The 19415-nt window shown below is 40.7% G+C and overlaps 1 protein-coding gene across 5 annotated transcripts in view; it reads right to left on the bottom strand.

Moving 5' to 3' along the window:
* Window positions 1–355: 355 nt before the first annotated feature.
* Window positions 356–19415, bottom strand: part of LOC136432227 (uridine diphosphate glucose pyrophosphatase NUDT14-like) — a 68907-nt gene continuing 49847 nt past the window's right edge. For all 5 annotated transcript variants that reach the window (XM_066423290.1, XM_066423291.1, XM_066423292.1 and 2 more), the window contains one exon: window positions 356–4816. In XM_066423290.1, the coding sequence (XP_066279387.1) occupies window positions 4585–4816 (232 nt within the window). In that variant the 3' untranslated portion in view covers window positions 356–4584. The remainder of the gene's footprint in view (window positions 4817–19415) is intronic.

The raw sequence follows: 19415 nt of genomic DNA, 5'->3' as shown, positions 1-19415 counted from the left end.
CCTCGTCGATGAGGTAATCATTATCATTTTTTGCTATCACTATTCAGCGACATATCGGTGTCTTATCTTGCCATTCTTGGACTAAATACTTCAGTAGTAGTGTCAGTACGGTATTTCGCGTTTGATAGTACAAAATGACGGTCGATGGTACCGTCCGATGGTTTTGCGCACTGATGAAGGCATGGCAGATGGTTGTCGCACCTATTCTACAGCTGTTCTCTGGCTGTGCAAATGAAATTTCCTTCGAATAGGTTACGCGTCAGGTCAGGGACCATTGACACAGGGCGTAGCCCTCGACAAACCCTATGATTTCTGAACATTACACTGCATGAATAAAACCATGCTAAAGTACGAATCGGAAGGGAAGATCTCGTTTATTCTATAGAGCTGCTCCTTTCGCCAGGCAGTTGCGTCAGGGAAGAACAGAACACTATCCGCCTATTTCTAAACAAAATCTCTTATCTGTACATTAGTTTTATTTCATGATATTCCTCGGGCGTGTCACAGTAGAAATTGAGTAGATCCAACTATCTTCAATGGCATAATGATACTTTTTAGAAGATTTTCCATGTTTAAACATTTCAGTGGTACCGTCGACGATAAAACATGCGGCACAATCATGTTTATTTGTCTGATCATGTTTGAATAAAAGCACCACATTGTCGCAATGATGATTTTTTTAAATATACATACACAGCATATAATCATAATAGTGGGAAATCATTCAGGGAATACCACAATGCACCTGCTGTTGATCAACTTCACTCAAAACTAGAGTAAAAACTTCAAAATGATGGGGATTTCTTTTTCTCTCAAAAATAGCAGGTGCCGTACAGGGGGCACTAACAGACTTACTACTTACTGGATGGTACTCCAACAAAATTACATCCCACTTCCATCCACCCATTCATTATTTATTCTGATGCATTATACATGTTGTTTGTTCCAGGGTATTTGTGAGTTTAATGGGTCCCAGCGGGTGGCAAAAGGCACTCTTGAGTGCGACACGCCCAGTAATCCAAAGGCATAAAAACAGCTCATTCGTTGGCTCAACAAGCAGCACAGATCATTGTACATCTAGATGCGTTCGTGTGGACAAATAACACTATTTCGTAACAAGAATGCGTAGATGTTGTTCTTCCATCAGTTATCCTTTTGGTATGACCAGTTTTTCATTTCAATGAAATCATAAGAGGTATATCCTTGTTTATTACAGCTTGCAATCGTAATACACAAGGGAAAATATGCTCTTATTGATAGTTTTATTTACGTTCGGGAGCTGTCACTTCAGGATGTATCATCCAATGAAAATGATGGGTGGGAAGATCGAGTGAAAATCATTTTGCAGAGATGCCATCTCCTAATTTCATTTGATGATTATCTCATGAATAGAAGACAATCATGGCATAAATTCTGTAATATAAGTCATCACCAAAATTTCATTTATCATAAATGGGTAAAATAACTTTATGCATCATATTCAATGGAAAACACTTCTGGGTTTGTTGTAATATCTGTGACTGTTGATATAAACGTGCTATAGCAAAAAACATGCTGGTAAATAGCTTTGGCAATTTCCTCTTCACCCCTAATCCCAAAAAAGGCCTTATAAGCCATGAAAGTACCTAATGGATGGCAGAAAGGCCTCTTTTGGCATATCTGACCATCAGAATTAGATGGCGGTGGAAAACAAAACGTCGTAAGTATGATATTGGATAAACATATCTGGGGAAGAGGTGGTCAAGATAACTTTTTGTATTCCTATTCACCAATTCTAAAAATCTTCTTTGAACGTTGAAGTTTCAGTTTGCGAGCGGCTCTTGTGAAGTGGGCAGAGACTCAGAGATAACAAGAATGACCTTTTTTTTTGCAAGCAATTTTCTGTTTGTCCTCAATCAGTGTGTAATGATGGATAATAACACTTAATGCACAACAAAGATGTCCCTTTTATTCCAAGAACTGCATCAAATGAAGATGGCCTCATAGAATTGCAAATAGTCCTTGAAAATTGCATTCAGTAATCCCTCTCCTCTTTATAATGAATTTCATACCTGTTTTTTTAATGAGTATTCCTTTCAGTAGTACTTCCTGTCATTTATAACAAAACAACTCTTTCCACAACAAAGCAGGAATATTAGCCCAGATGTCATACACAGTACTCTGCATAAAAATTGGCCTGTTTGAATTTGAAGTTTGCTCCCGCAGTGCATTGAAGTGTCGGATTGATGAAGATGAAGCAGAGAGTGATGATGGAAGATCCCAGCATCATTGCCACTCTCTCAGCCCGCATGATGACGGACTGATTACATCCTACCCAAACTCCCTCTCCTTTTCGTCTCTGACTGACATGACAGCATGTAATTAGATCGTTCTCTATGGTATTCAATATACATAATGTAGAGTGTATCATTATTCTCTAGAAAGGCAAATTGTAAGAATTCTAATGCCTTCATAGTAGTAAAACAAGGCGTAGGGAAAAAAAGTTGCGTTTCCGGTTACAGTCCAGAAAAAATTAGGATTGGTAGGTAGGGATTATCTTTTTTTCTTTTTGATTTTTTAAAGATTTCAGCCGTAGTGATCAAAGAAATAGTCCAAAAATGTAAAAATGAAATACTTCAGGATACTGGTATTTTCACCATCATATTGTAATTATACAGATGTACATTGTATAAACAAGCACAAGTATATCAATAAACTGAACAAAGAAGTAAAATATCAACTGTCCAAAGCCTTATCAACAGTGAGAAATGAAAATTTGCAAGACAACTTGGAATTCTGTTTTGGTTCACCACTCAGATCCTCCTTGCTCAGATCTAAAATTTTGTGTGCCTTGGTAGCGGTCGCCCCCCCCAAAGGCAGCAGATTTTTGCTGGCGTCAGTTGGGTACCCTGAAACACAACATTTCTTTCCTAGGCCCAAGCACTTTTTTCCGGGAGAAGATACATTTTGTACCTGCATAGAGGCAGAGCATCCGGCTATGAGCCAATGAGACCCAGGTTCAATCCTGGGGTGTACCCAGACATGTCCGGACATGTACCAAGACGTTGTGCCCTTGGGAAAGGCACTTAACACATATTTCCCATGTCCTAAGCCCTACAGTAGGGTTTGGGTTGGTGTTAGGAAGGGCATCCTGCCGTAAAAACTCTTGCTCCAAAAAAGACTTGTACTTGATGGAGTCCACGGGCTCCCCCATCCAAGTGCAAGCATGTCCAACCCCCATGTGATGGGGAATAAGAGACATTAAATTGGATAGAGAGAGAGAGGCATGTAGCTGTCCTAACCCCCAATGCCTTCATATTAATACTGTGCCATCAGGTGACCCCACAAGGACATACCTAATTATGCTAAGGACTTACAGTACTTAGGCCCACTTTACACTTGCGTCATTTTAACCGGTTTTTCCACGAACCGACCCAGACCACCTTCCAACCCGGGCCCGCACCGCTTCAGCGGGGGGCCGTGACGGTTCCTCTCTGTGTTAGGAGAAACCGGCTTAGGAGGTCATGATAATGATATACTAATAAGCCTACACTAGCAATAGAAGCATATTTTCCTTATTCTGAAACGTTTGTGCAATCGTCATTGAGATTTGTCAAATGTTTCAAGTGCAATGGCCTGCCACCAGTGGCTGCTTCTTTGGTGTTCTCCTATGACCCAATTAACATGCCCAGCTTGCACTTCCGCTAGCGCGGCGAGGATGAACGCCGGCGGGTTCAAGCCTGGGTCTTGCCCGTCCCTGTACATGCGTCTCATCCTCCTTTTTTGTTGGGCCCGTATGCAGTGTCTCATATGCAAGAAAACGTGTGTAGCAAACGTAAGAAATCTGCACTACTGCAAGACAGAAATAAGCAGCTCTTTTACCGCCATTTTGAATTGCGCACCTGTTATATCTTGTGCCACGGGTGGCGCACTACGCTTCCGCCCGTAGGTCTAAAGACAACCCAAACGGCATCGAACAGTTTGCATTGGTTTAAACGACACAAGTGTAAAGTGGGCCTTATCCATGCAATGTGTGCCTTACCCCCACATTTAGGTCAAGTCGTAATAAGTCTTTGTGATTTTGGGAAGGGATCTGCATTTTTGTTCTGAAAAGATGCTGATTATCTTTTTTTTTTTCAGAATTACTCAACCGAGAAAAGCCATCAAAATGTAGAAAGTCAATGGAATACAAAGTAACAAAGTTTACTATGTATTGTTTAGATTTGAACTGGATACTGCGTTTTGGCAAAATGACCAGTATCCTATTCTAATGACTATATATGTGTGCAGCACTGAAAATCCAGCAAAAAACAACAAGAATTCTAAGATCTCATACTTCCATGAAATAATTTTCAGTTTTTGTAAAGATGTTTTATTCATTATTGTGAATTTCTCGCTGATTTTGCCCACTGGCTATCATGAGGTAACAGATATGCATATAGTAGAAAACTGAAGACAGGAAATGAGATAGCCTTTACTGGGTCCTTTCTAAAAGTTTGGTGCAAAACTGCACAATCACAGCAAATATCTTTTTGATTAATCTTAATCATTGTACAGTGGCAATATTGTGATTTCCAATAAAGTTATCTTGTATCTAATTCAGACCTATTTTTTCCCCATTTTTGTGTCATAAAACCACATAAAAGCAAACAAGAGGAGTCCAGGTCTGTTGATGGAGGAGTCCATGATGAATTTCCGGCTGTCCCCGAGAGGCAGCTCTACCACCTCTATCATCTCCCCCTCCTCTTGCACTCCTCCTCCTGTAGAAACCCTCATGTCATCGGTCACCTCAGCGTAGAACAGGGTCTGCAGGGAGCCTGCCACTCCAACATTTCCTCTGGGGAAACAGGACACACCACAATTACTACATAGCTATAGCATTACTTACTGGGTACAGGTCAGATGTCTCCTGCTACTGTAAATCTTCAAATGTATTTATTTAGGGAACAATACCACGAATATGTACTAAATGGAATGTACAGCAAAGTTATTTCAACAACAAACTCAAAACAACGTAAAAACCTCCTACTGCGAAATTGAATTTATAGTAGTACATGTACACAGCTACATCTATAAGATATTAAAGACAGGCTAGGGACGTATAAGCATATACTAGTTCATCAGAACAAAAAAAGATACTGTGCTATGGGCTTCCATGTTTTCTTTTAATGCCAACCACCTAAGATTTACGATTGAAAGTGTTTTGACCTTTATAAAGTTTCATCCATTCATTCAAATTAAATGTAGAACACTACTGACTAAGGAGATAGGAAACCCAAATGAAGTCAGCTAAGGTTAAAAGTGTGTATTGATTGTATTGAGTGTACAGGCTCAAGGAAGTCACTCTCCTCCAGGTGACCTCTAGTGCCCTGTCATCCCCTAGAATCAGCCTGAGTCCTGCATGCCATCAGCCATCTACTCTGCTTTATTGGTCACATAATCCAATTTGCTGGGTGGCGAAGTGTTGGCACAACGGTTGGGGTGTTTTGCACAGCCCTCGCAGGGAAAATCAAGCTGAAAACCTTAGAAAATAGAGATGTCCTTAAGGCCACAGCAAGTAAATTTTATGGATGACATCAGGCCGCGCAATGATTTTCACCTGATTTTGAAATAAAAAAACAATTTTTTTTACCCTTTGGCAACATACCGAAAATAGTACAATGTGTCGCAAACTACTGTCAGTTCTTAACAGGGTCAGATGAAGTAACTAATGTCATGCAGTTTGAGTAGACCATTGTCTGTCTGTATGTTGAAGACAGAATGAAAAAAATTTAAGACGGGTGATTTCTAAGGCACGGCAATTCAGTCAGACAGTCAGGACAGCAATAGCGGAGAGCTAGAGAACTTCAGCTGAGGAAAAGTGAGCAGAGCCAGCAACATGTAGTTACCGTCAGTCTGTCTCATGACTCAGGAGACTCCCCTGCCTAATGTAAGGAAACCTTGTCTCTGCCATCTTGCTATACAGACCATGTTGACATCAGCGTTAATGTTTTTTGAATACGGGGATAAAAGACTTGTTGTACTACCTTGTTTTATCGCTTCAATTCTTCTTACATGCTTTATGGTATTCAAGTTTGAAAATGTGAATGCCTTCTTTTTTTTGCCCGCCTTGTTTTTTTTTCACCCGCACGCACTAAATTCGGAGTCTGCAGAGGATGTGATCCATAAACTTTACTTGCTGTGGCCTAACTTAGCTTACTCTACCAGTAAGATTTGCCCCTCAAAATGCAGGAAATAGTGTTTCAGCGGGTCAAGATTTCAAAATTTTCTGAGGGATCATGCCCCAGGACTGCCCTAGCTATAACCTAGGATTGTCGCGCCGCCGCCGAAAAATATGTCGGGACAACGTCACCCCCAAAATTTTCGGGACCGAGACAAAAACTGTCGCCATGGCCAGGTAGTCGGGTTGAAGAGGTGGTCGCCTAGGCAGGTTTGCCTGTATGCAGAAACGATTTCAATTTTTCATCAAACCTTTCCAGAGACATAAGCGAAGGGTCTGCCTAGGGGGACAACACTTAATGGTAAATTCTGGAGGCCCGGCAATGCTTTATGGTACATTCAGGAGAGCTAGAAATGCTTCACAGAAAAATCAACCATTCACCAACAACAACACTCAATTCAATGTTGAATTAGAGTAGCCTGTCTACGATTAACAGTGAATAAAAATAGTTCGCTATGCCTCATGATAAAGACATGCAGACCCTCCTAAGTGGATTCCCACTTCAGAATAGATAGTTGTAAGACACAATTTCAGTTTGGATAAATTTGTCCTAAAGTTTGCCAAACTCTGCTGTTTTCTTGGGAATCCAAGGTTACCTCTTTTGCTCATATTTCAACTTGGTTCACTTGCTCCAAAGCATCCTGCTCCTCCTACTATGCAGCAGGTATGTCCACAAAGTCAAGGGCATGCCTCATACCTTGCATGCCTAAATAGCCACTTGGCCTGCTACCAAGCATGGAGCCATCACATCAAATATTTTTGTTCAGAGGAACCAGAATAAAGAACAAGATAACATCAGTCAATGTTTTTGGTGATGTGTCATGCATTAAGTCTCGGATAATTTGATGGCTCTTTTTGAAATGCCTGACAGGATTGGCCATCACAGGGGTCTTGGTGATAGCTTGGGGACGACAATCGTGGCTGTTGCTTTCTCCTGGGTCAAGAAATTGACTACTGTTCCTATCTTGGAGATAGGTGGGAATACATAAATTCTGTCCTTGTGAGGAGAGTTTGGGGTTGAATCTGAACATGTTCAACCCCCGCTGACTCCAGGGTTGGGTAGGGCATGTAATGTCTTAATGTTCTTCCTATGTGGTCTTTCTGGGTGCTGGAATCTAGCGCCATGAGGTCCACCGTGTGCCCTGTCTGGTCTCCAAATTCTGTTTGGATGCGGTGCCAAAGGTGGGGGGCTAACATGCAGTCCGTTTTGGACATCTGTCTTGAGGGCTAATCTGCTTCGTTTTTCGTTGTCTTCACGTGCTTCAGTGTGAGAGATATGTTCAGATCTATCGCCGTGTTAAAGAGCCATTTTATCTCTTCGTTCAATGACAGGGCGCGTGCACCATCGCCTTGCCACGCGTCAACAACTGCCTCGTTGTTGACCTTTATTGTCACCCTAGAGTTTTTTACCCAGTCTTTTGCTGACGGCCATGGTTTCTTTGCAGTTATATCTTTCGCTGGTCACGCCCCTGCCAGTAGTCTCCCAGGCTCACATCTGTCAGGTTGTGTAGGACCATGCCCCCACTCACCATAGAGATGGAGGTGTGTCTCCCATCTCGCCAGGGCACCGGTTTTACTGCCAGGTCGACAAACCTCCAGTGTTCGATTTCAATGCGAGCACCCTCGGTCAGCCTCATGCGACACTGTCCAAGCCTTGTCATGGTGCCTATAATACTATTGCATTGTCGAGTGTAAATTTGTGCACCTGGTACCATTAGGGTGAACAACAAAGCACTTGCCCACAAATTTTTGCAAAGTGTAGATCGTTACACTGATAGCCACAAGGATTGCCTCTCGAAGGGCTTCGAATTTCACTCGTTTGTCTTCTGGGAAGAAGAAAGTGCCATCTGCTGAGTTCAGGCTAGAACCCAAATGCATCAGCCGATGCGTCGGTATGATAATACATATCTCAAGACTGAGGAAATATCCTGCCCTTGTTAAGAGCTAGCACATGATGTAGCTTGCTCTGTTTGCCAGCTGGAAGTGCCAGTGACTGTGGCGCCGTCGTTGATTTACAGCGAGGAGGGGACCCCAGGTATCTGGCGTACACACTTCCCTCCCGTGTCAAGCTCATCCGTTACAAAATGACTGATTGCGGGGGGACACACTTCCCTCCTGTATCAAGCTCATGCATTACAAAGATCATGTCAAATTCGTCCTCGTCACTATCGATGCGGGGTTGATCTTCGGTTTCTTCTGCTGCTGCTGTGACCAGGTCAACGGCGGCTTTGGCGGTGGCTAAGCTGGCTCTGTCTTGCCGGATGGGCTGGGCCACCAGGGTGTTGTTGGCGAGGATGATGGGAACATGCGCCAGCCGGATGGCCGAGGCCTGGTCTTTCGGGTCCAGGCTGGCCAACTCCAGGAGAGTCTCTGGGTCCTCGCCGGTGAGGCGACGGAGGTTCTCGAGAAGCTTGGAGGTTCTCGACATCATCGTCTTGGTGATGTTCATGGAGGGCTGTGTCACCCTCAAAGCAGGCACGCTGTTCTTTGGCGGACCGCTGGGTGGTGCCCCGCACCTCCTTGAGTAAGGGGACGATACTCCGGCCCACCAGAGTGGCGTCCGCGCAAAAGACAGTAGGGACTGCCATGCCGGTCCGTACTCTATCTAAACCCTTCTGGGCGCAAAGCGTCTTGGGATAGTGATGAAAAGTGGTGATGTGAGTGGTGACTGTGCAGTACCATGGGAAAGCTGAGGAAACAGCCATAGCCATGTTCCTAATGGATACACACCACTGCGCATGGGAACTACTAAAGGACAATTAGTGGCGGCAATTCATTGTTCCATTGTATTCATATAGTGTCTTGCAAAACTAGGCTGCGAATACCGACACAGCCAGGTGCTCACGGTGACTTTTGGGGCAACCTGGCGTTCGATCGCCTACAGGATATGAAGAGTTTCACAATTATGCTTAATTAACAAGGAATTCATAATAACAAATACCGTGGTACAGAGAATTAAAGTGACCATTTATGCTTCACGAATAATCTACGACAAGGGTTAAACATTGAATTAGAGCGGGCTGGCTACGGTTAACGGTGACTTAAATTAGCTCAATACGCCTCACGGAAAAAGGCATGAAGAACCTGTTGTAGGTGTTGGCGCAGAACCATGTCCCAACATGGCAGCATGCCCAAGAACTGGGTCTCCAGCCACTGTCACTGTGGGAAGCCAAAGACAGGAATAAAGAATTGTTTATACCTTCGCCAAGGGGGATGGTTTTTGGTGCCGTTTGTTTATATGTTTATCTGTTCATGTGTTTGTGGACAGTATAACTCAGAGAAGTTGTGAAAATTTATGATATTTTGTATGTAGGTTGGGGTCAGGAAAATAAAGGTCTACTTTGATAATTGGCCTCTGAACAGCTTTCTATGGTACTGCAGTGGAACTTCAGGACTTGATATCTTGTTAATTGATAAAACTTGAGAAGTAGCCACGGTGAGAAAAGACCTATGTACACAGAGTGATAGCGCTGGAAGATGAAGGAAAACGAAAGTGCAGAATAAGCAACAGGTTTCTTTAGGGGGAAATAACAAAAGATGATACATGGGGGGGGGCTTTAAAAATGTGACTGGGGCTACAGGAATATTTTTTTTTCATTTTCTTAAAAGACAATCAGTACAAAAGGTTCTGTGTAAAGTACTGTAAATGATAAATGTTTATGTTTACTTTTAGTCTTTTACAACTCATTTTCTTTGTGGTCAATTATGATCTCCATGAAAAATGGAGATATTGTTTTGGGTGTGTCTGTGTGTGTGTGTGTGTGTGTGTGTTTGTGTTTCCGGATTTTTGTAGTCAGCATAATTCAAGAGCCTCTACATGGATTACCATGGTTTGTGGGTTGGTGTTGGGAAGACAAAGGTCAAGGTCGATTTTGGGCCCCCTGTGACTTGTATGTGACCCCTGTGACCCTTTGGACCGTATGTGACCTTGGTACTGCAGCACAACTTCCGTTTTTTGTGTCCTTTGACCTAGGCATGCTGTGGTCTTGATTTTTTTTGTAGCTGATAGCTTATAATGTAAGGAAAGAGTGGTGTATGTTTGGGCCCCCTAAGACCTTGTTGGAACTGCAGGGGCATTTTTATCAAAATCTTCCAAGGAGCATAACTGAACAAAGGAACGGATTTCCATGATATTTAGTGTGAAGGTAGCTTAGACAGATATGTATATGATGAAGTGCAAATCATGCAAATTGTTACATAATTTGCATAATTAATGAGGAAAATCTATATTTGCAGTGTTTTCCATTATAGGACTCAACTACATGTAACATAATGTAGCTTATGGTTGGGGGGAACATAAACAGATACCAATTATGCAAATAATTAATGCAAAAGTGCCATAATTCATCTAAGTGGTAAATGGACTGGACTGTAAATATTGCGACATGTGTAAGTTAGTTAAAGGTGTACATGACCATACATATATTATGTAAATGTGTAAGTCATTTGCATAATCAGAATAGTTCATGGATATATGAGGTCTCCGAACTCTTGTCACAAACCTAACTGACTCTCTTAACAGCATTGTTCCGAAATTCCATACCTAGTCAAGCAATACGAGAAAGGTTTTAAAATTCTTTCTGACACTTAAATTTCAAGAATACACTGTGCACTAGTGTACAATAGTGTTTTTTACCTACATCTATGTAATCCTACATTGCACCTACAGTGAAAATTGAGGTGCACAGTTCCAATTTAAAGGGCATAAGACACCAAAATACAACATTTTCTTACTATCTGAAATGGGAGTAGCATCATTCAAGGAATATAAAGGTTTAAAACAAATACACACCCTTCTGATATTATTTAACATTGAACCATCAGAAACCATACTTCAATGGATCCAGCTCTTTATTCTTATCTGATTTTCTCACCAGGTGATTACATCAATCAGTAACTAATGCCCAGTCATGACGTCACAATGAACACAGCAGCCGGTTCAGAACCTTACACCACGGCTTGCGAAAAACAGTATTTGATGAGCAAACAGTGCTTCGTTATGGTGATAACGTTCAATTAAAGGACACAACAATATCTATTTTGTTTGCCTGCAAAAATAACGTTCTTTCCGAGCCGCAGTGCAAAGTTCCAAATCGGCTGCCACGTTCATTGTGATGTCAAGACTGGGCAAGTCACCGATTAATGTAATAACCTGGTGGGAAGAATCAAAAGCTGGAGGTATGAAGGTTTGATGGTTCGATGTTCAATAACATCCGAAGTGTGAATATTTTGTGAAAATTTCTATGTTATCAAACAATAGTACATGTATTATGTTTACGTAATTTCAGGAAATTCTTAATGTTGATGTCATTGGTGTCTTAGGTCCTTTAAAGTACATGTACACAAAAGTGTGTTTGCACCCAGTACAAATATATTTCCAGCCTTGTGTGTCTATGTGGGTCCAATATGTGTAAGCTAGTGTATAAGCTTCTTACAATGCACATACTAACAGCTACCAATCCTATGAGTCAACACCGTCTCTGAGACAGACATCAAAGAAGAAAGGCAGCATGAAAGCTCATCTGTGTCTTGGTACATTCCATGATAAAGTTTGATACATTACTTCAACACAAGCAAATGTAGCAAGAAGAGAAGAAAGGTGTGCAGTATGAGGTATGACTATGGGAGACCCCCTCCTTATTACCTTAATCACCCATGCACATTGCTAATGAGACGGCTCTATTCCATTTGCCAAAGGATTAACTGTCAGAGAACATAAACTAATAGATGGATCAATATCCCCCAGCTGCTCCCAGGAAATTCCTCCTCATAATGACAGATTAGGAAAGGCAAATTGAGAAGAGCCAATGTACATAAACATCCATACCGTTTGGGGCAACACTTTGTCAGGTTTATCGTATCCATGGCGACCAACCACCGGAGGAAACAAACCCCGGAAAATAGTTACAAAATGTGCCAGGGCCTGGGAAAAAATGCTGTCGAGGGACATAAGATTTTTGATATGTCAATCGATCATGAGCGATAAAAACGTTGTAAAATCGTTTTCAAACATGTTCTCCTCATTTCTGTTGCAATAGAAGAAGTTATATAAACAGACACACCAAACACAAGTACATGTACTTGTGCATTGAAAATCATTATCAGCATAATCAAGACATGATATTGAAACTATAAACCAGTGTCCTGATGCATTTCAGTTTTATATACATGTTGGATCACTTTGGCTGGAAAAAAGAAGAAAAAACGAAGAATACCTATCTACTGACACTACATTTTGTATTTTTTAAGGACCTAGGACCGTAATCAGAAACACAACATTAATTCTCCTACACCAAGGCCCCGTGGGGAAGTGTTGAACAATAATAAGTGGGAGGGCCACTTTAGTGGGACTTCATCCATGTCCCACCTCCTGTCCTTTGCGACTCCTGTGAAAACAGTTTAACTTCTACACCTGATCCCTGCTCCACTCCCCAAAACCCATTACTCTAACATGAACAAAGCCTATTCACTCTCCCCTCCAGTAGTATGTGAACCCACAGCTTAAGTACCGTATTATGGTCTGTTTGCAGTAGTAACATGCCTTCAGAGATTTCCGACCCTTCGTGATTGGACTAAGAATATACATAGTAGTGGACACTGACACAATTTTTTTAATGGGAGGGGGGTGAAAGAAACTGGATAAGATACAGCAGTGTATTATTGTCTATTTGCAGAAGTAACGTGCCTTCAGAGCTTTCCTAGACTTTCGTGATTGGGCGAATATACAGGGCTCGAAATCCATTTTGGGGAATAGGTGCACTGGTGCACACCTTGCCTTAAAATCTAGGTGTGCAGAAAAAGTTTGGTGCTCAACATAAAAAAAACTGTTTCTCTTCAGAGCATAAATCTGAACTTCAAAATTTCAAACAAGTAATACAACGAAGACGAAGGTTTTACAAAATTTTCAAACCCACATTTTTTTCTGTGCACCTAAATTTTCGGATTCCTAAAGATGAATTTCAAAAAAGAGTAGGGGTCCTTCCCGGTGTGAGTGGTTCAAAACCTACAGTCCTATGGCTGCACAAGGGTTGCCCTTAGTAATAGCCTCCGGCTTGTTGGGCAACCCTGGCATGTACATGCTGAACCAATAAATAAATAAAAAAATAAATGAACTTCAAGCCTTGTGTAATCATCATGGAACCCATTGTAAGCATAATTCCACTACAAATGTAGTTATTCAAGTCCATATGGTCTATATTTTTGTCAAAATCCTCTTATATTTCCAGATGTGCATAGGTTGAAATGCCAAGAAGAAATCACCCCCCCCCCAACTTTGCCCTTATCACCTTTTGCTCCTTTACAAGAACATCCAACCAGACAAAAACAAAAAGAAAGGTCAACATTCCAACCAACCTGTAAACAATCTCAAGGCTCTTCTGCAGACAATGAATACATTTGATATCAACAACAACCAGTGGAAAGCAATCTAAGAACTGCCTGTAAACATCTTAAGAAGAATGTCAAAAAGACTTTTATCCGTGAAAGATTTGAAACAAAGAAATTCAGTAATATATGTGTTTTATTTTTTGTGCAGTGTGACAAAATTAGCATCCTATGCATCAGCTATGTGATATAGTAGTAAGTCTTTTGATTAGTATAGATTAAAAAGAATTTTGGGAATACATTGTACTAGAATTTCCATCTGTATGGTCATCTATTACACTGCTTGATAGACAGTCTACTAATCAAGTATTATCATACCATGGTACTTACATTGCAAAATATTGTACGCCATACAATGCTTTAGTTACATACAAGCCTGACAAGGCCTATGAGTAAAAGGACCTGCCATTATGGAAAAGATTAAATGGGTATAGCCACCTTGTATACATTATAACATGTGAAGTGCCAGCATCTTATATAGAGCAAAACATTTTACAAATCCCGCCAAACATCAGCTCTAAGAAGTCCCCTATCACCTCAAAGTGGAGATGGCAAGGTGGCATACTTCTGGGCATTTCCCATGCCCTAAGGTTCGACATTTGGCGCTTCTCGTGACCATGTGTAAACGGCTCTCAGACAAAACAGGCGCCACCGTCCCCGGCCTCCCCGTGACGAGTACATAGCAGTCAGTGGGAAAAACAAACGCTGGCGGATGTACCTGTGCGAACATGTCATCCGCCACAGGTCTTAAGGACCCACTATGGGTGGATGTCTCCCCGGTAACAATATTGTCTGTGTTTGTTAGTGTAGATTACCTCTGTACCTGGACACCACAATCGTGTAGTACTTAACTGTAAGGGTCAACTACGCTAACTTTTGTACACGTTCCCATTACACCAAAATGTACGTAACGTTACATTCTAGTGACAAAATCATTCATACCTCATCATTTTTCATTGAATTCTTTGTGTCGTCTTGTTCTTTGTTAAAATACTGGAGCAAGTTATAAAACAGTGGTAAATTTCATGGTTCAGAGGCACTTAATTATGCTCTGACAAAATATACCGTGTCTCATACCCTTTCTTGTTTAAGTTTTGCAAATGAGATCAAACCACTTGATTTACAACAGACTAAATGGATTTTTAAAAATGGTCCAAATTCCACTGTTACAGTACTTACATTTAATTCCTGAGAAAAACACCAAATTTACAAAGGGAATGAATAAAGATGAAATAGGACTTTCATCAGGAAGGACAAGGTGTATCTACATGTATTTTCTCATCCCTCTTTCTTCTTTCTCTCTTGTCTTGCCTTTTATTGAGACTAATCCATTCCTAGTACTGCATACCAAGTACAATTTCTTTGCCATTTTCCTTTTAATACAAAGATAGAAGTGAAGAGACACTACAATGGTCTAGCTTCCTTCACATCCTTCTAGGAGTGCCTGCGTTTATTTTTGGGGGGAGTGCTGATTCGGGATTTCCAGGTTCTTATGCCAGGAGGATCGTTTCTGTACCTCTCCTGCATAAGGACCTGGCCTATATGTTGAAAATCGTGAATTAACACCTAAAAAATGAACGCCAGCACTCCTAGAAGGCTGCAAAGAAGGCTAACAATGGCCCCTGGATAGATTGCAAACAGAGTATGCAATCATTAAGTCCCCCGACTTCTGAGGAGATCATAAACGAGGCAACAGGTGCTGTGTAGATGACATGCACAGAGCACCAGGGAACAACTTGTAAAAGCCAGCAATTACGAGTTTGATTGACCCTTGCAACAGCCTGTCACTTCATTCAATCACCATGTGTTATTGGCTGAGTCTTCTGGGAATTCTCGGCCCTCTACAGAGACAGCTACCCTCTCCATGAATCGGCACATCTGCCAGAACACTGGAGAGCACCTCCCACCACAATCATCATTTTCAATATTTCCCAATCAAGAAGATTACAAAATTCTAATTTATGCTAATACAAGACTTCGTTAGCTTTCATCAGCGTGTTTGCTTAAAAGTCAGGGGAGCTAGGAATAATTACTCCACCGATTTGATCTGTCAGTTAAAATCCTTTCATCACATCTACAAATGTCAGTACTCAGTAGTTTTTTCTTCTTCTTTTCTTCATATTTGATGAGTGGCATTTGATTGCAATGAATAATGAAAGCTTTCATCCACTACTTCGGTTATCATCTTAATAAGAGAGGATTCATGTTGTCAAGCAAAGGCCCAACTAAATGCTAATTGCATTATGCAGATCTGGAGCTGGCTTTGTGATTCCTAAAGAACATACACAATGAATATACAAACACATGGGTCTTGTTACGAGTTAATGCTGGGAGTATATAAAGATAGTATGCTCACACCTCTGGTCATCTAGGAGATGTTCTACTTGACCGACATACTTTTTTAGAAACTTAATTCAACATTTACAACATTGCAGGTTTATGAAGCTGAATTGCGTTGCAAATTCACAAACGTTAACAGCCATAAACAATAATGTCCTTGGTCAACATTACATAAGAAAATGAGCTGTTAAACCCAAGGAGGTTAACCTCCTTGTTAAAACTACACAGAGGCCAAGTACACTTGCCACGGTTACATTAGATATATAAAATCTGTAGACAGTACACTTGCCACAGTTACATTGGGTATATAAAATCTGTTGATATTCATCGTGTGAATTACAGCTAAAAACATTAAGAATACAAATATAGAGATCATGAGAGTCAATAGTGTCCGCTCTGGCTTATTGTTGCATTGATTTTAGAGTTCTGGGGAAGAAGGACTGTTCATGCCTCTTTGTACGGCTCAACGGTACTTTGTAGGCTGAAGTTTGTCTTAGTTTGTACGGAATGTCTCCGGACTGCACAAGAAACTGTCGGCAGGGAAGGGTGTCTCTGCCACCACCCTCCCGAGCTCTCCGCATCTCCAGGGTCGGCAGCTGGTCGGAGGGGATTCCAATAATCCTGCAGCAGGTTTTCTGTACCTTCTCGATCTCGTCAGACAGCTCACGAGGCAGTCCTCCCCACACCGGTGAGCCGTACTCCAGCACTGGCTGAATGAATGTTGTGTAGATCTGAAGGAGAACAGCCATTGGCAGCCCCGCTCGCCTCGACAGCCGCTGGTAGTGAATACGTGGTCTTACGTTGGACAGCAAATAATCAACGTGGGGACCCCAGGACAAGTCATTAGTGACGATCACACCAAGGAGTTTAAATGTCGAGACTCTTTCTATCGTTTCACCGCTAAGTGTGAGTGGTCATGAATCCAATCCAGCGGAAATCAATCGGATTGGGAGCGTTCGCACTACAAAAATTGATTTGGATTGGGTCATGCGAATCAGATGTTTAATCCACTTGGTTTTGTTGAGTGTGAAGGGGATCTTTATAAAGACTGTTATGAAAGTCTACCAAAATGTCAATCATTGTGATCATTACTTTGCAGGTGACAGCCAGTAACATTAGGTGAGATAGAAGGAAAAAAACATGGACAATGTGACCTGCGTTGTGCGGGTCAACTTACTCTGCTGACAGTCAGATACCCACTTCTTTCTAGTTGAAATACAAGCTGTATATATATATATATATATATATATATATATATATAGATCACTCTGACACACTTTACTCTTGATTTCCTCCCCACTTACCTAGGTTTTCACAAGGAAGTCGACTGGAAAATGATAAATTAAAGACTGGAAAGTAATGGCCACAATAATTTGAAATTTGGTGGATATTGATAAGAGGCTTTATATAATTATGCCCCGATAATTGAGTTGTGCATCTTATTTCCGGGTAAGGCCAACAACTTATTTATCACCCCTCATATATTGTACATGTTTGTACAGCCCACAAAATCTAAAAGATGAGACTGGCAAAAGAAAAATTATGCATCTCATTATTCTATACAGCTACATGTAATACCAAACATAATTTTACAGTGACAATGACATGTATCATGCTGTTAATGGAGTGCTCTTTGAATGTTTTACTAATGAGATATTTCGAGGCCTGAGGGCAGAAAAAACATTTTGCATATTACTGTAACTTGTAGACAAAGAACATAGCTTCTACCTTTTATGTGTTCATCATCATCATAAAAGCAAATAACAACTTATTACAGATTACATAGAATTTGAGATTCACCTCACCTTACTTCAACCGCTTGCCTAAATTTACTGTTCAAAGTTTACTATGCGGCAAATTAACCTTTGGCCAAAACATTAGACAGTGATGTGAATCATTTTACTTTGTACGGCAATACAGAATCAGGGTTCAAAATACTGGGTACATCTGCCTTCTTCTGCTTCCAAAATTTGGAGATGTGCACCTATATATAATTACCTTCGCCGAGAAGGTTATGCAGAGGGTAGCGTTTGTTTGTGTGTCTGTAGTGGACCAGCATAACTCGAGAATGCCTGGATGGATTGTTTTGGTATGTTGGTAGGTTTTGATGAGACCTAAAACGATTAGATTTTGGGCCCCCTAGCGGCTTCTTACGGTACTGCAGCGGAACTTCCTGTTTTGATATCTCGTGTTCTGGACATGCTATGGAACTGATTTTGGAGTGGTAGATAGATCTTTGGAAAGAGAGTAAGTGGTATGGGTTTGGGTCCCCTAGCGGCTTTTTTGGAACTGCAGGATCAGGTTTTGCGTCTGACTTTGAAAGGGAATAACTCAAGAAGGGCTTGATGGATGGTAATGATTGTTGGTAAGTAGATAGCTTGAGTGATGATGTACAAGATTAGATACTTTTAATGCAAATCAGTATCTAATTTGCATAATTAATGAGGAAAGTTTATACATCCGCCAAATTCCATGGTAGGACTCTGAAACATGTGACATATGTAACTGAGGAAGGGAGAAATATTACTTGATATGAACTATGCAAATGAAGACCTCATTTGCATAATTAATGAGAAAATACTATAGCCTTGATGAATGGTCATGATTTTTGATATGTGGATAGCTTGTGTGATGCTCAGTATGATTGGGCGATATTTATGCAAATCAGATTCTAATTTGCATAATTATGAGGCAACTCCGCTTTGTTCCATGATATGACTATTCAAATTGTAACTGAGGAAACGAGGACTGTTAAAAGATAGAAAATATGCAAATGTGGAACTAATTTGCATACTTAATAAATAACTTCTATTGTTCCACACTGGCAAATGACATTTAATACTTTTTTCTGGCATCGAGAAGTTATGTGAATGTGAACATCGTTGAATCAAATTATGCTAATAAGGGCCTCATCTGCATAATTGATGATAAATATTATCATAACCTTCTTTGTTAGGGTCATAATTTGTTAAGCTCATACTTTGGACATGTTTTTAAGACAATCAACTGGTATGATTTGTAATTGATGAGAAACACTCCTAATACATATCAGTCATAAAGGTTAAAATCATTTGGCGAAGATATGAGGTCGTGGAACTCTAGTTTCTGACTGCGGGTGCACCAATGCATATAGACTTTCGTCTAAAGTAACATACATTAACTTACTACTTATAACTTATAACGAGTTCCACAACCTCATACCTTCACCAAATGACTTTTACCTTTTTGACTGATATATCATGAATGTTTAGGTTTAGGTTTATTTATTCGCACATATATAAACATAAAAACAATAATGAAATAATCGAAAATATTTAAAAGAAACGTGCTGAATGTTTCTCATTGATTATGCAAATAATACCCTCATTTGCATAATTCATATATCTAACGATGTTCACATTAACTAAATGAAGTTGCTATCATTTATGTCAATATCGAATCATCATAATTTCTCATTAATTACGCAAATTAGGTCTTAATTTGCACATTTTCA

The sequence above is a fragment of the Branchiostoma lanceolatum genome, chromosome 4, assembly GCF_035083965.1.
Source record: "Branchiostoma lanceolatum isolate klBraLanc5 chromosome 4, klBraLanc5.hap2, whole genome shotgun sequence".
Taxonomy (NCBI): domain Eukaryota; kingdom Metazoa; phylum Chordata; class Leptocardii; order Amphioxiformes; family Branchiostomatidae; genus Branchiostoma; species Branchiostoma lanceolatum.
The sequence above is the reverse complement of the archived record's forward strand: the minus strand, read 5'-3'. Positions and strand labels throughout refer to the sequence as shown.